The sequence below is a fragment of the Podarcis gaigeae genome, assembly GCF_964106915.1.
Source record: "Podarcis gaigeae genome assembly, chromosome: 6".
Classification (NCBI taxonomy): Eukaryota; Metazoa; Chordata; class Lepidosauria; order Squamata; family Lacertidae; genus Podarcis; species Podarcis gaigeae.
In genome coordinates this window covers 22,991,495-23,006,472 of record NC_139682.1, presented here as the reverse complement: position 1 = coordinate 23,006,472, position 14,978 = coordinate 22,991,495, and the positions used below count along the sequence as shown (strand labels likewise).

The window sequence follows — 14,978 nt, the reverse complement described above, 5'->3', positions numbered from 1 at the left end:
GAGAGTCAACCACTTTCCATGCTAGCCTATTACCCTTTTGAACAGCTTTTACTGTCAGAAAGTAAATCCTAATATTTAGTTGGAATTGCCTTTCTTGTGATTTGATTCCGTTGGTTTGGGTCCTCCCCTCTGGAGCAGCAGAAAACATAGTTTCTACACCGTATGGTCCTAATGGTTCTCCACCTGGTGCAACATGCTGAACTCCGTGGCTAGATGAAATTATCCCCATGATTTGTGTTTCAGCCAGCGACCTCTGCAATAGCGTAGAGCATGGATGTGAATTTAAGTGCGTCAGCACTGCAGGCTCTTACCACTGTCTTTGCCCAGAGGGTCAGCAGCTCCAGGCAGACAAGAAGACATGCAACAGTGAGTATTAGGGGCTTTCCTTGCTATGGAATGTTCTTCATGCATGGCTCCTCTTTGATACCTGAAAGAGATTCCTATCCTTGACATCTCACATGACACAGAGTATTTCAAATAGATGGCAGGCGGGTAAGTGGTGATGTCTTGATCCTGACTGATCACTATTCCTGATATCTCTTGGATGGACACACATTCAGAGATACTGTTTCTGCTTTTAAAAATACAACAAAAATGTGTCCCAGTTGGCACATAGCAGAAATGCATGATTGGTTAGGAGGAGCTAAGGGATGCATTAGTTGCTGTGTGTTATTAGACTGGATTTGCCGAGTTGGGTGGCAATGGCCTCAGAGAAGACAGAATGCCTCCTGTATCATGGGATCTAAGGCTACAGCAGAGGAGTTTGTGTATTATTTTCAAAAATATGTGTCAGGAAGCAAAAGATTAAATAAAAGAAGTTAATACGAGGTGTTCAGAATAGTGAGATCATTAAAATACTAAGCAGAATCCTGAATCATGATGTACCACTAGTTCTTGCATTGGTACTGTTGTATATATTCTCTCTCTCTCTCTCTCTCTCTCTCTCTCTCTCTCTCACACACACACACACACACACACAGAGAGAGAGAGAGAGAGAGAGACCACTTCCTATATAGAAGGAACACATAGTACTTGCTTCTCATATTTTAACAGCTGCACAAAAATTATTTGCCCAAAGATGAAAAGACATAGTACTCCCTCATTGGAAAGAGCGGTTTATCAAAGTTTAGCATTTTGCTATAAAGACGAAATTAACATCTTATCTAAGAGCAGGAGTACCTGATGATTATAGGAACAAATTCTGGGGGAGCTGGTCTCCTTTCATACAATTCTGCCAAGAGAACTGCTACCTTCCGGAACCTCAGGTTGGCTTTAACTTTCTAAAGTTGTGCTCACCATAATCTCTTACTGAAAAACATTGGATAAAATGTAGAGAGGAACAGTATTGTATTTGTATGAAATTTGCTTATGTTCATTTTCAAGTTTTTTGAATGATGTTAAAAGTAACTTTAAAAGGAGTAATAATTATAATAACAATATCCGGGATGTCAGGTTGTAACCCAATCTTACAGAGGGATTTGCATGTCCTAATTAGGCTGTGGTGTCAGTTGGTAGCAAGAGGGCACTGTTGACCCACAGTTTGTCCGTGTGGTTTGCTGAGGAACCAGAATGCTGGTGATGCAAGAGGCAAGGCACAATCATGTGTGTGTGTGTGTGTGTGTGTGTGTGTGTGTGTGTGGTACATTGTAGTTGTCTAGAAACACTACTGGGATTGGGTTTCCAAAGGTCTTGTAAAGTGTAGCAAAAGAGCTACAGGATTGTGAGGGGGATCCTCACAGCTTGGAGGTGCCCAGTCTGGACTTTTCAGCCACTTGAGGGTGATGGCCCAATATCCATCATATATCTCACTTTGCTGCTATTTCAGAAGACAAAGCTAACGCTCGTCTCCATTCACCTCCCCTTTTCTCCTTGGGCTATAGAGTGCAAAGCTGGGCACATCGACTTGGTGCTGGTGATCGACGGCTCCAAGAGCGTCCGGCCTCAGAACTTCGAGCTGGTGAAGCAGTTTGTGAACCAGATTGTGGACTTCCTGGACGTGTCCCCTCACGGGACGCGCGTGGGGCTGGTCCAGTACTCGAGCCGTGTGCGCACGGAGTTCCCTCTCAACAAGTACACGACAGTGGCTGACGTCAAGAAAGCGGTGCAGAGGGTGCAGTACATGGAGAAGGGCACCATGACAGGCCTGGCCCTCAAGCACATGCTGGAGCACAGCTTCTCGGAGGCAGAAGGGGCCCGGCCCCTTTCCCAGAATGTGCCCAGAGTAGGCCTGGTCTTCACGGACGGCCGTTCTCAAGACGACATCTCCGAGTGGGCGAGAAGAGCAAAGGAGTCAGGTGAGGGTGCAGCAGGGATGTGTAACTGGGATCTTTCTATAGGTATTGCGGAGCTTTTATTCATGGGTGAGGAGCTGAAAGGAGGTTGCTTCTGAATTTCTCCAATCAGTTAAAGCACTTGATCTCTAACTGTACGCATTTTGCCATACAACTCTTTTCTGTAGGTATGTTCTGACGATAGAGGTTGGACTATGAATTGCTGCTGTGTCTCAGTGGTAGGACACATGCTTTGCATGCAGAAGGTCCCAGGTCTCCATTATCTCCAGATAGGGCTGTCTGAAAGGAACCATGGAAAGCCATTGCCAGGAGAGATGTAAGATTTCTGGAAATTTTGAAGCTGCTGGAGATAATATTTCCCCCCCCCCCCCCAGCTAGCCCCTTAGAAGTTGTCACCTGATGCCCCTCTCCCATGTGGCAACATGGTCCATCAAGGGTAGAGGAGTGTGGGATCCATCCAGTTGGCAGGGAAAGATTCCTGACTCGTGTGCTAGGGATTGAACCTGGAGTTTCTGCATGCAGACATGCTGTACCACCAAGAGATGCTTTCTTCTTTCTCCTTCCAGCACTTACAAATTCTAATCGGTTTCTTTCATGAGCTGCCATGGTTTCCCTGAAAGGATGCTGGGAATTGTAGCCAGTTGGGCTTGCTGAGGATTCTGTTAGAGACCCCTTCATCACAGAACTACAGTTCTCAGGATCTCAGGGGGAGAGGGAATGCTTATTTATTTTAAACTGGTTTGAAAGCTGCAGTGCAGACAGGGGCTGAGCCACTCTGTAGGCAGACTGTCTGGGATGGCAATGCCTGCATTCTAAAGGTTTGAGCCAAATAACGCCTTTGCTCTTGGCACCAGGCTGGCCAGAGGTTTGTTGGAGCATTCCAGCCAGTTTGTTCTGCCTCTGTGTTTCTGGGCAGTGTCAGGAGTTTGTGGCTAATTAGCGAATTCTCTCGTTTCCTCCTGTTATTGCCAAAAGGAAAATGCAGAGGAGTGTCAAATTACAGGGCCTAGAAAAAGTCAGGCGGTTATGCTGCTTTCTAGTCAGTTGCTGAACTCCCAAGAGATGAGGAAAAGGGAAGGTACAGCAGCCTTTCTTATCCCTGCCCAGAAGAGGACAGGCAGCCTAAACCCAGAACAAGAAATGGAGGAAAAAGAAGTTTTCATCCTTTGCCAATGTTATGCCTGGAAGCTGCAGCTTACTTCTCATTGAAAGTTGTGTCTTTTTCTGTTTTTCAGTCATCTGGTTCCAGCTTTTCAAGCCTTGTTCTTTTCCCATAGGTGGATAAGAGCACGAACATGATGGGACAGAGCAGGGCAGATAAAATTAAATACACAATATTATTTAATCCTGTGTTCTCCTGTCTATAACTCTCTCTTCTTGCATGATATCCCACTTCATTGCCTACATGACAGGGATCAGCCATTTTGTATCCTGGGACCTCAAGGGCTCCTAATCTGGACCCAACTATTGACCCAGTCTCATAGAACTCCCATGATTCTCTCCCACTTCAGTTGTTTTCTGTCATGAACCCTTCCCTCATGTTGTGGGCAGAAGTTTTGGAAGAGCACTCTGTGGTTAGCTCAAGACCTGAGGTTAAAACTACTCTGGGAGAAGAAGGGGAAGGGGGTTATTATTTGCCCTATCTTAATTATGACCAGCTTGTGGTGATGCAGAGGCAGGCTTGTTTACTGGTAGCACTGGTGTTACAGAACACATGTCCTATGGAAACAAGAGAGGCCTCATCTGTATTGGCTTTCCACCAGCTATCGATGATGCACCTCATTGCCCAGTCATCCCCTTGGTCTCTTGGCCTGAGTCTCTTGCTTTAATTGCTGTGTTGCTTTAATGGAATTGTTTTATTGCATATTTCAGCGATGGATGTTCATATTTTAATGGGATTGTTTTATTGTGTATTTTAATTATGGATCTTTGCGTTTTAATGTTTGAGCTTTTGGTTTCTGTACTTCTAAACTGTGGAGAAGCCTAATTTGGCATTAAGCAGTATAGAAATCCACAAATTATAGTGATAATAATAGTGACTACTAATACCCGAGAGACCTACTTCCATGAAGACCTGACCAACTATGAAGACTGGTCAGAAAGGCTATCCTGGCTGCATCATCAGCCTAAGCTTGCTATTCAAAGGAGAGCCTTCTTGGTGGTGGTACCCCAGCTCTAGAACTCCTCCCTCTCTCAGAAATTATTGGTTCTGTCTTCATGCACAGTGTATGAATGGCACCCCATAGCACTGGCTATTGAGATTCAAACAAATTGCCTGAGTTCCCAAAAACTGAAACCCTTGTATCCTATACATGTTGCTGGTTCTGCAGGAATTACCATGTTTGCGGTTGGAGTTGGCAAAGCTGTTGAAGAGGAACTGAGAGCGATTGCTTCTGAGCCAGTAGATAAGCACTTCTCGTACTCCGCAGATTTCAACACCATGACGAACATTGTCGACAATCTCAAAGTCAACATCTGTCCTGGTAAGCGATGGCGGAATCTGGGCAACAACCTTTACCGCTATGCTTCTACCGTCAGATATTTGAATGCCGTGTTCCAGTAAATCCTGTGAGCAAATGGCTCATTCTACACATGATCCTGTGACCTGCCTCACATTACATCACTTTCCAGGTCATTTAACGCTAAATTTAGTATCCCCCTAAAAGAAAGAGGAAAGCTATGTAGAGACAGCCTGAACCTGTGTTTAGTGTGTATCGTGTGAACAGGTCTAATAGTTGTGCTGCAGTACAGTTCTTCACTTGTGGTGCTCCACAGGTGTGGAATCTGTGTGGCCATGCACAGAACAATTGAGCACAACAATTGAGCTGTACAAATCAACATGCACACACTTTGTCACATTAACAATCCTACACCTGCAGAGGCAGCTTGTATATCTGTTCAGTGCATGTGTGAATAAGTCTCATAGCACAGAGACTTGGAGATGGTAAGGGGTAGACTTTCAATAATAATAAAAATAAATAAGGCTTTTCCCTATCAGAAAGTTAGAGCATTGCATATATCGTATGCAGTATGTCAATTAAAGTCACAACAGGAGCCAGTGGCAATTTGAGAATTGTTCCCCCAACTCCTTTCAGTTCTTCATTGCATCCCTTGGACAATTTTTTTTATCACAGAAATCTAACTGCATTTCACATTTTGGTTGCCTTCAGTTAACCAACTTCACCCAGACATTGTGTAGAAGTCAGTGGCAAGGTGATGATCAGACCTGATCAAAGAAGGTTTTCAGGGGCCTCTGGTGCTATAAAGTGTCGATGGTGCTGATCTGAATATGTTTCTAATATATTTTATGTTATTTCAGAGGAAGGCCAGGGAGAAACTGAATTCCGCAACCCTTGTGAATGTGAGGCCCTGGTACAGTTCCAGACAAACAGTCTTGCAATCCTGGAAGACCTCACTGATAAAAATATCCTTTTTGGTATAACCTTCACGAAAAGTGAAAACGGGCAGGAACATTTGTTATGTTGCCTTTCCCCCCCTTTCTTGGAAGGATTTAGATTCTCATTTTAAGCATCCCATTCTCCAGGGTTTCAGAGGGCAAATTGTACCTAAAAGGGCAGATTCTTGGGGGAAGTGCTCACCAGGCGCAACAGAACTCATGTGCAAAGTGTCTGCTGAAGTTCAGTGCTCTTGATGCCACCTTTGTGACAGGCAATAACTTCAGGGGTGGGAATGTGGTCCAGCGGCTAGAATGGGTGAGTTTGGGTGTGAGGACAGCCAAGCCCAAAGCCCCATTCAGCAATGAAGCTTACTCGATGGCCTATGCAAGACATTGTCACTCATTCTGATGATGTTAGGCTAAAATCATGCTCTTGGGGTGGAACTAGGGATGAGTGAATCTGTTACTTTCAGTTTTCTCATTTTTATAACCTTAAATTCAGGTCCCCACATTTTTGCATCGTTTTGTGGATTCTTTAAAAAAAAAGGCATGAAAATTTGCCAGCATTTCTGTGTGAATTTCTTCCAATATAGACACCTTTATTTGCAAGCAGTTTTCCGCAAGGTAATGCATTTCTGCACACTATCCTAATGAGATTTTGAATTGTCTTCAGCATTTCATCCCAAAGCCAGCTGCCTAAAACTGCAAAGACTCCACTATGAAGGGGAAAAGCCCCTGCAGGGTGAACATTTACCCTTGGCCAACCCAGCAGGGTTTACATATCAGTGGTGGGTGTGGCCATGCCACACTCATGGGCACACTTTCACACGCATGCGTGCGCACTCAGACAGGCACATGTACACAGGCACACAGTCCTCATTCTTTAGCTGAGCTGAGAAAGGGAGGGGAGGTGGGTTGTGCCTCTCCATTCATCATATAATTATCTGATTACCCAGAGAGAAGGGTGGATTTGCATCCCCATCAGTGCATTGTGTCTAACCAGGGTTCAAATCCCCACTTGGCCATGAAGCTCACTGGGTGACTTAGGTTCAGGCTTGCTGCCTTTCAGCCTAACCTGCCTCACAGGGAGGTTGTGGGGATTAAATGGGGACGGTGAGAGAACCATGTAAGTGTCAGGCTTCGAGGAATCAGATCCCTCCCACGGTGGCAGCCAAGAAGCAGAGAAACGATAAAAGTTCTAACCAAGCAATTTATTCAATAATTCACAGAGAGTGACGAAGGAATGTAGTCTTCCCTAAATAATGGCATTGCTCCAAGTAAATTTCCACCCTCCTACGTCTTTCCTATTCTACGTCACCCCTGCATCAGTTAATCTGAGCTTTCTGCCTCTGAGCTCTCTGTTCTACTACCCACAATGCACACCCAGTCCTGGGAGGGGGGTCAGGAATGCTTTCCAAGGACACTGTCATCTGTCTCTCCCCTGGTTCTTCTTCTTCCTGCTGTTCCTCTTCCAGTATTTCCCAGCTTCTGCCCTCTGCAGACTCTGAACTATGTCCTTCTGCAAACCACTGTTCTAAATCTATACTATCCTCCTGTTCTCAGGGAGGTTCAGGAGAAGGGGGTGGGGTGGTCCCCACCATTCCTCATCAGTCCAGCCCCTGACAGTAACTCAACTTGAGTTCCTTCCTTGGAGAAAAAGGTCAGGTAGAAATGCAGCCAGCAAATAAATAAATAATAATTGGGAGAAAGAAAAGAATTGGTGTGTGTGTGTGTAAGGTAAAGTAAAGTGACCCCTGACCATTAGGTCCAGTCGTGACCGACTCTGGGGTTGTGGCGCTCATCTCGCTTTATTGGCCGAGGGAGTCATGTGGCCAGCATGACTAAGCTGCTTCTGGCAAACCAGAGCAGCGCACGGAAACGCCATTTACCTTCCTGCCGGAGCGGTACCTCTATTTATCTCTATTTATCTACTTGCATTGGCATGCTTTCAAACTGCTAGGTGGGCAGGAGCAGGGACCAAACAACGGGAGCTCACCCTGTCGCGGGGATTCAAACCGCCAACCTTCTGATCAGCAAGCCCTAGGCTCTATGGTTTAACCCACAGCACCACCCGCATCCCTCCAGCACCAAACTGGGGGGTTAGTTGCCCCTGCCTTAAGTTGTGAATGACTGTTCTCGCAATCTTGCATGTGCTGGTTTCCTTAATGCAACCACTTGCTCAGATGACTGCCAGAATTGACCAGCTGGAAAACCAGGTTGGCAGAAAATGATGGGGGCTGAGAGACACCTCACCTTATGGGCGCAGACACATCCTGTTAACTCATCGTTGGCATTCCTGTTGTAAATGGTTGTTGATTTTCATATACCACGAGCCTGAGGGGGAAGCTGAAACTGCTCCCTACTTGCCTAGATAAAAAAATGAAAAATAAAAAAACTTTTTTTAAAAAACAAAGAAACCCTATGTTGGAACACTTTCCCTCCCTTGGCTTGAAATGGATGGTTGGGCTGAGCCATTTGTCGAAACTGGTTGAGCCGCAACAGGTGGATGGTTCAGAGAAGACGCAGGAAGTGAGGCAGACATTATCTTCAAGAGCGACCAGGGTTAGTTGGCAGCCAATGAAGTCATTCCTGGGGCTTTGCGGAGCACTCAAGGGCCTCGGACAGCAACATGCCTGGTTGAAAAAAGAAATCCCCTTCCTTGCTAAATTTCATTTTTATTTCTTAAAAAAGGCTTGCTTATGGAGGGAGAGACATTGGCAGCTTCTCACATTTTCAATGCTGAAGACTGTGCTGTTTTCTCCCTTGTTATCCTCCACTGTGAAAAGCAGCCCCAGCAGCTCCTTTGTCTACAGCTTTCTGCTTCAGTTGCACACGAATACCTGCTTTTCAAAAAAAGAGGAAATATTATTTTAAAATATGTAAGTTAGAATAAGATGCTCCAAAAACCCCCCACCAAACTGGGGCATCTCTGATTGGAATACTCTGCTCCCACCCCACAACTTGACTTTGACAGTATTGATGGAGAATTTGTTGTTTCCCCTCCTCTTTAAAAAAAAAAGAAACAGGTTTTTTTTATTAAAAAAAGTTATATATATAAATATGTGTGCGTGTGTATATATATATCTTTCTTTCTGAAAAGCAGGGCAGGGTAGTCTTATTTTTAAACAATCTTTTTTATATGTAAATTTTTAATAAACGGACCCAATAAACTTGCTGAAGATTTCTAATTGGCTTCTGTTGTCTTTTCAAGTGTGGACCCTTGGAAAATAATAAGCAAGCCGGTACCTACAGCAAGGGAAAGGGGAACATGAGATCTTCCAGATTTTGCTGGATTCCAACTCACATCAGTCTACATTCTATTGCAATAGTTGATGGATGATGTCCTTTAGCCTCTTGCTAAGTCACGACTCTCCATTTACCCCTTAAAGGAGAAAGTCTCTTAACTGCTTTAGCTCAATCCTTATCTCACCAGTTGTACAAACTGGGCAGTAAAGTGAATACAGTAAATTGAAAACTACTCCTGGAAGTAAGTCATAGTGAACTCAGTGGGGCTTACTTCAAAGTAGCTGCTACTATAATCATTCCATCAATTTTTGATGCTAGGCTGTGAGTGTTGCCTCTTTGTTGTTTAGTCATTTAGTCGTGTCCGGCTCTTCATGACCCCATGGACCAGAGCATGCCAGGCACTCCTGTCTTCCACTGCCTTCCACAGTTTGGTCAAATCCATGCTGGTAGCTTCGAGAACACTGTTCAACCATCTTGTCCTCCGTCGTCCCCTTCTCCTTGTGGCCTCCATCTTTCCCAGCACCAGGGGCTTTTCCAGGGAGTCATCCCTTCTCATGAGGTGGCCAAAGTACTGGAGCCTCAGCTTCATGATCTGTCCTTCCAGTAAGCACTCAGGGCTGATTTCCTTCAGAATGGATAGGTTGTTTGAACAGGTTGATGGACAGGCTGTTGGTGGATAGGTTGTTGAATGGATAGGTGTTGCCTCTTAGGTAACCAAAATGGTGTCGCCCATTCTCAAGAGGGAGTCATTGGCAGTCATGGTGGTGGGGGAAGCCCATGACTTACAGAAGTACCATGGGAATCTCCCCTACAAACAGCCCAATGAGGATTGTGCACTCAGTGGTTCATAGAATTGTAGAGTTGAAGGAACCCAAGAGTCATCTAGTCCACCCCCTGCAATGCAGGAATCTCATCTAAAGCATCCATGGCAGATGGTCATCTAACCTCTGCTTGAAAACCTTCAAGAAGGAGCGTCCACAACTTCCCAAGGAAGACCATTCCACTGTCAAACAGCTTTTACTGTCAGAAAGTTTTTCCTGATGTTTTGGCAGAGCAAAGGGTTTGTGGGGAAATCTGCCTCCAAAATGGCAATTACGTTTACTAAATAAGCATATGAAGGGGTTAAGGCTCAGAGAGTTCCTGTATTTTTAGAGAAGACAGGACTGTTTGATGTCATATCCCCTACTTCCAGTGGCGGGAAATAGGACAAAGGTTCTTAATCTTTTCTGCTGCTTCTTTGTCTCGGTCTCTCTGATGAAGCAGAAAAGTGGATGGGAGGGAAGGGGATAGAACAGAGTGGCTGGAATCTCAAACAGGGAGATCTCATTGCAACATTTTTGTGCAGTCCCACTTGTATTGTTAAAAATTCACGCATACACTAGGGCTGCCATCTTTGTTCTGGCAAAATGCAGGGTGGGGCAGTTAGGGAGCAAACCCCCCCTCCCAATCTGGTGCTGAAGTGACTTCAAAGCAATACAGTGGTACCTTGGGTTAAGTATTTAATTCGTTCTGGAGGTCTGTTCTTAACCTGAAACTGTTCTTAACCTGAAGCACCACTTTAGCTAATGGGGCCTCCTGCTGCTGCCGTGCCGCTGGAGCACGATTTCTGTTCTCATCCTGAAGCAAAGTTCTCAACCCGAGGTACTATTTCTGGGTTAGCGGAGTCTGTAACCTGAAGCATATGTAACCCGAGGTATCACTGTACCTTGCAATCTACAGCAGGATGCCCTCTCTGGAATTTGTCACACAGGCACACACATACACATGAATTTGTAAATCTGTGGCTAGGTAAAGGGACCCCTGACCATTAGGTCCAGTCGCGGATGACTCTGGGGTTGCGGCGCTCATCTTGCTTTACTGGCCGAGGGAGCTGGCGTACAGCTTCCAGGTCATGTGGCCAGCATGACTAAGCCGCTTCTGAGCCAGAGCAGCGCACGGAAACGCCGTTTACCTTCCTGCCGGAGCGGCACCTATTGATCTACTTGGACTTTGATGTGCTTTCGGACTGGTAGGTTGGCAGGAGCAGTGACCGAGCAACAGCAGCTCACCCTGTCACAGGGATTCAAACCACTGACCTTCTGATCGGCAAGCCTTAGGCTCTGTGGTTTAGACCACAGTGCCACCCGTGTCCCTTGTGTGCTTGGCTACCCAAGAGCTTAAATACATGATCTTCCACACACCCTTTCAAACATGGATTTGGAAAGGATCCCTAACTTGGCAGAGAGAGGGGGGCGGGCAATACAGGACAAAACTATCAATACAGGACCTCACATTTTACATTGGAATACGGGACAATCCTGTATTATTCAGGACAGGTGGAAACCCAACAGGCACCTTTAGTATATGTACAAAATAGCTCAACACCCTGCTCCCTCCTAACGCAGCTTGTTCCTAAGTAAAGTATTCCAAGCAGCAATGAGAAGGCAACTTCATACATTTATCCTGAAATCTCCTCTCTTGGGAAATGGCAAGAAATAAACTCTTTCCCCTAAGCCAGCCTTTATTCTTACGGATGGAGGGAACGGACAACTGGAGTGTTTGACTATGCTAATGAATGGGAGCCTGTGAAGGGAGGCAGACACCGCCCCCCCCCCCAGCAGGAAGCTTGAAGCATAGACTTTTTTTTACCCACACCCAGAACAATTCTTGTTTTCACAGGTGAAACACTGAATGGAGCATTAACTCGCCAAGCCTTCCCAATGGGGTGGATTGCAAGGGTTGATCGTACCACACACATTGCTGACAGCTGCACTCAGGGGAAAGCAGAGAAGGAATCCAGTGAATCAAAGCTGTGTAGATTTATCTTTGGTAGCTTAGCTCTGAATCAAGCAATTCATACATTGTGCATAATGAAAATTTTAAAAAATTAGGCTTTGCACTTAAAAAGAAGAAGAAATGAAATCTAAACCTAGAACGGATCATATAAATAAACGTTTGTGGATATTTGCTTATTTTGCAACAATACATGCTTTGTTTTTTTTTAAAAGATATTTATTAGGTTTTTACAAAAAACAAGAATACAAAAATACATAAAAAGGAAAATAAAAATAAAAATACAACATACAAAAGACAAAAAGAAAATAAGAAAAAATTTAAAAACAAATCCGTTTTTCATAACTTTAAACTCATTTGCTTGTTTCTTTGACCTCCTCACACCTCCCCTTCTTGTATTCCCATTTACATAATCAAATCAGCAAATCCTTGCCCTCTTTCATTTATCTTAACTCCATATCTTAACATATTACAACTCTATATTTCCATCCGTTTATCAATTCATTTTTGCGTATTCTTAATAGCTTTGTTGCTAATACCACTTATTTTCAATCCAACATCATTTTAACATTCATTAATTTTACAGTTTTTCTGCAAATAGTCTTTAAATTTCTTCCAGTTTCTCTGTCGCTTGGTTTATCCTGAACCTGGCATTGATTCTCCTACTCTGCTATGAACATATTAGTACAAACTTACGTACCATGGCAGGAAGAACTGTAGAGTTGGGATCTGGAGGGTCATCCAGTGCAACTCCTGTAATGCAAGAATCTCAGGCATCCATGACAGATGGCCGTCCAGCTTCTGCTTTAAAATCCTCCAAGGAAGGAGTGTCCACCACCTTCAAGAGAGTCCGTTCCACTGTTGGACAGCTACTGTATTGCCGTCAGAAAGCTCTTCCTGATGTTTCGTAGGAATCTCCTTTCTTGTTACTTGAAGCCACTGGTTCGAGTCCTACCCTCTGGAGCAAGAGAAAACAAGCTTGCTCCATCTTCCATGTGAGAGCCCTTGATATATTTGAAGAGTGGTATGCGCCATGGGGGCTTGCATTGATGTTTACCTACCACCATTGTCACCAACTTTCCCTTCCCTGATTTGCCCCTCCCCTTCTCCCAAACCAACCAGCCAGCTTACCTGAGGCTCTTTCTTTCGAATGACTGTTTTTCCCAACACTGATCATAGGAGTCATTGGACTTTTTGGGCCCGTGGACACGTCTGCAATCTGGAGATGCACCGCAATTGAGCACATGTTGCTTCATTGGCTACAAGAGAATACTTCTTTCAAGCCTAATTTCAACACAGGCAATCCATGATTTATGGCATAATAAAATACAAGTGTTTGCTGGATCAGGCCAATGGCCCCCCTAGTTCAGCATCCTGCACTCACAGTGGCCAGTCAAATGCCTGCTGGAAACTCGCAGGCAGGACCTGAGCACAAGATTATCCTACCCACCTGTGGTTTCCAGAAACTGGTATTCAGAAGCATTACAACCTCTCAATATGGAAGCAGAGCATAGCTATAATAGCTAGTAGTCACTGATCGTCTCATTCTCCATAAAGAGTGGTAAGAACAGTGAACCACTAGCTTACAAAAGTGAACCAACCTCTGTTTTATTTAATGTCTCACCAGCCACCTAGTGAATCTGTTGGTAGCACTTGATTTCTCTACTTTCTTTTACTTTGGGGCCACCAAATTTTGGTGCGCAATCCCTGGGGGATTTGCAAAGGAGGCAAATATTATTTGTATATACTAGGGACGCGGGTGGCACTGTGGGTTAAACCACAGAGCCTAGGACTTGCAGATCAGAAGGTCGGCGGTTCGAATCCCCCAATGGGGTGAGCTCCCATTGCTCGGTCCCAGCTCCTGCCAACCTAGCAGTTCGAAAGCACATCAAAGTGCAAGTAAATAAATAGGTACCGCTCCGGCGGGAAGGTAAACGGTGTTTCCGTGTGCTGCTCTGGTTCGCCAGAAGCGGCTTAGTCATGCTGGCCACATGACCCGGAAGCTGTACGCCGGCTCCCCGGCCAATAAAGCGAGATGAGCACCACAACCCCAGAGTCGGTCATGACTGGACCTAATGGTCAGGGGTCCCTTTACCTTTACTACTACTACTACTAATATTAATAATAAATTTTATTTATATCCCACCCTCCCCAGTCGAAGCTGGGGTCAGAGCGGCTATCAACAGTAAAAAAACACAGTTTACATAAAATCACAATCAATTAATAGAAATATATTCTAAAATCAATTCATTCTAAAATTCAGAATCAAATTAATGGCAACCACTGGGCTAGAGTTCTATGAGGATTACAGAAGGAGGGGGTCAGACTGTGCCTTGGCCAAAGGTCTGGTGGAACAGCTCTGTGTTGCAGGCCCTGCGGAAAGATGTCAAGTCCCGCATGTGAGGCTGTCGAAAACATTCACAATACCTTGGATCCCAAATGTCTTGTGATTCAAATATTTTGGCTCTGTGTGTTCCGGTTTGCGAACATTCTTTGGAACCCACTTCCGCAGCTTCCAATTGGCTGCAGGAGTTTCCTGCAGCCAATCAGAAACCGTACCTTGATTTCCAAATGATTTGGAAGTCGAACAGACTTTTGGAATGGATTCTGATCGAGTTCCGAGGTACCACTGTATTTAAATTACCGTAAATTTCGCTCTATAACACGCAGATTTTTTCTCCTAAAAAGAAAGGGGAAATGTCTGTGCGTATTATAGAGCGAATGTGTGGTCCCTGGAGCCGAAAAATCAAGCAAAAATCAAATCGCGGGGCTGCACGCTGCACAGAGAAGCGAAACTTGAAAAGAGAAAGCGGCTGCTTTCCTGCATTCTGCCTCAGGGTCTTACCGCCCACCCTTCTCTGTTTCCTTGCTGTGTTTGCTGAAACGGAACAAAGAGCAGGGAAAGCCCCTCCCCTCCAGGCAAGCTCCGGTGCTGTTGGGGGAGAGGGAGAGAGAGGGGGGAAGGGAGAGAGAGAGGGGGGGAGGGAGGGAGGGAGAGAGAGAGAGAGAGAGATGGCTAGCTGGCTGGCTTGGGTGGGGGAAAACTTTTGCCTTCCTTTCCTCCCTACCCCTCTCCTGCATTCTTAGCCAGCTGCTTCTCTGCACACCCCTCTCCTGCTCCTTGTCCCTTCTGTGTTTTTCCTTCCCTCCCCACTTAAAATGTGGTTACAAAGCATAGATCCTCAGGATCTTTGCATTGGGTCACCCCAAATTCACCATCAGATCACATAGCATGTCCATGGCTACAGCCTGCCCCCCCAAAATCACGCACC

The 14,978-nt window shown here is 45.2% G+C and overlaps 3 protein-coding genes across 3 annotated transcripts in view; 2 read left to right on the top strand and 1 right to left on the bottom strand.

Annotated features, from left to right (window-relative positions):
• The window catches only part of MATN4 (matrilin 4), a 39,935-nt gene extending 31,214 nt beyond the window's left edge, over window positions 1-8,721 (top strand). The window contains exons 7-11 of the mRNA XM_083746221.1: window positions 244-366; window positions 1,881-2,294; window positions 4,622-4,774; window positions 5,611-5,715; window positions 7,864-8,721. Coding sequence (XP_083602347.1) covers window positions 244-366; window positions 1,881-2,294; window positions 4,622-4,774; window positions 5,611-5,715; window positions 7,864-7,919 — 851 coding nt within the window. The 3' untranslated portion in view covers window positions 7,920-8,721. The remainder of the gene's footprint in view (window positions 1-243; window positions 367-1,880; window positions 2,295-4,621; window positions 4,775-5,610; window positions 5,716-7,863) is intronic.
• The window catches only part of SDC4 (syndecan 4), a 236,189-nt gene that overhangs the window by 146,023 nt on the left and 75,188 nt on the right, over window positions 1-14,978 (top strand). The window lies entirely within an intron of this gene.
• RBPJL (recombination signal binding protein for immunoglobulin kappa J region like) overlaps window positions 1-14,978 on the bottom strand; it is a 94,040-nt gene that overhangs the window by 57,048 nt on the left and 22,014 nt on the right. The gene's annotated exons all lie outside the window — the stretch shown is intronic.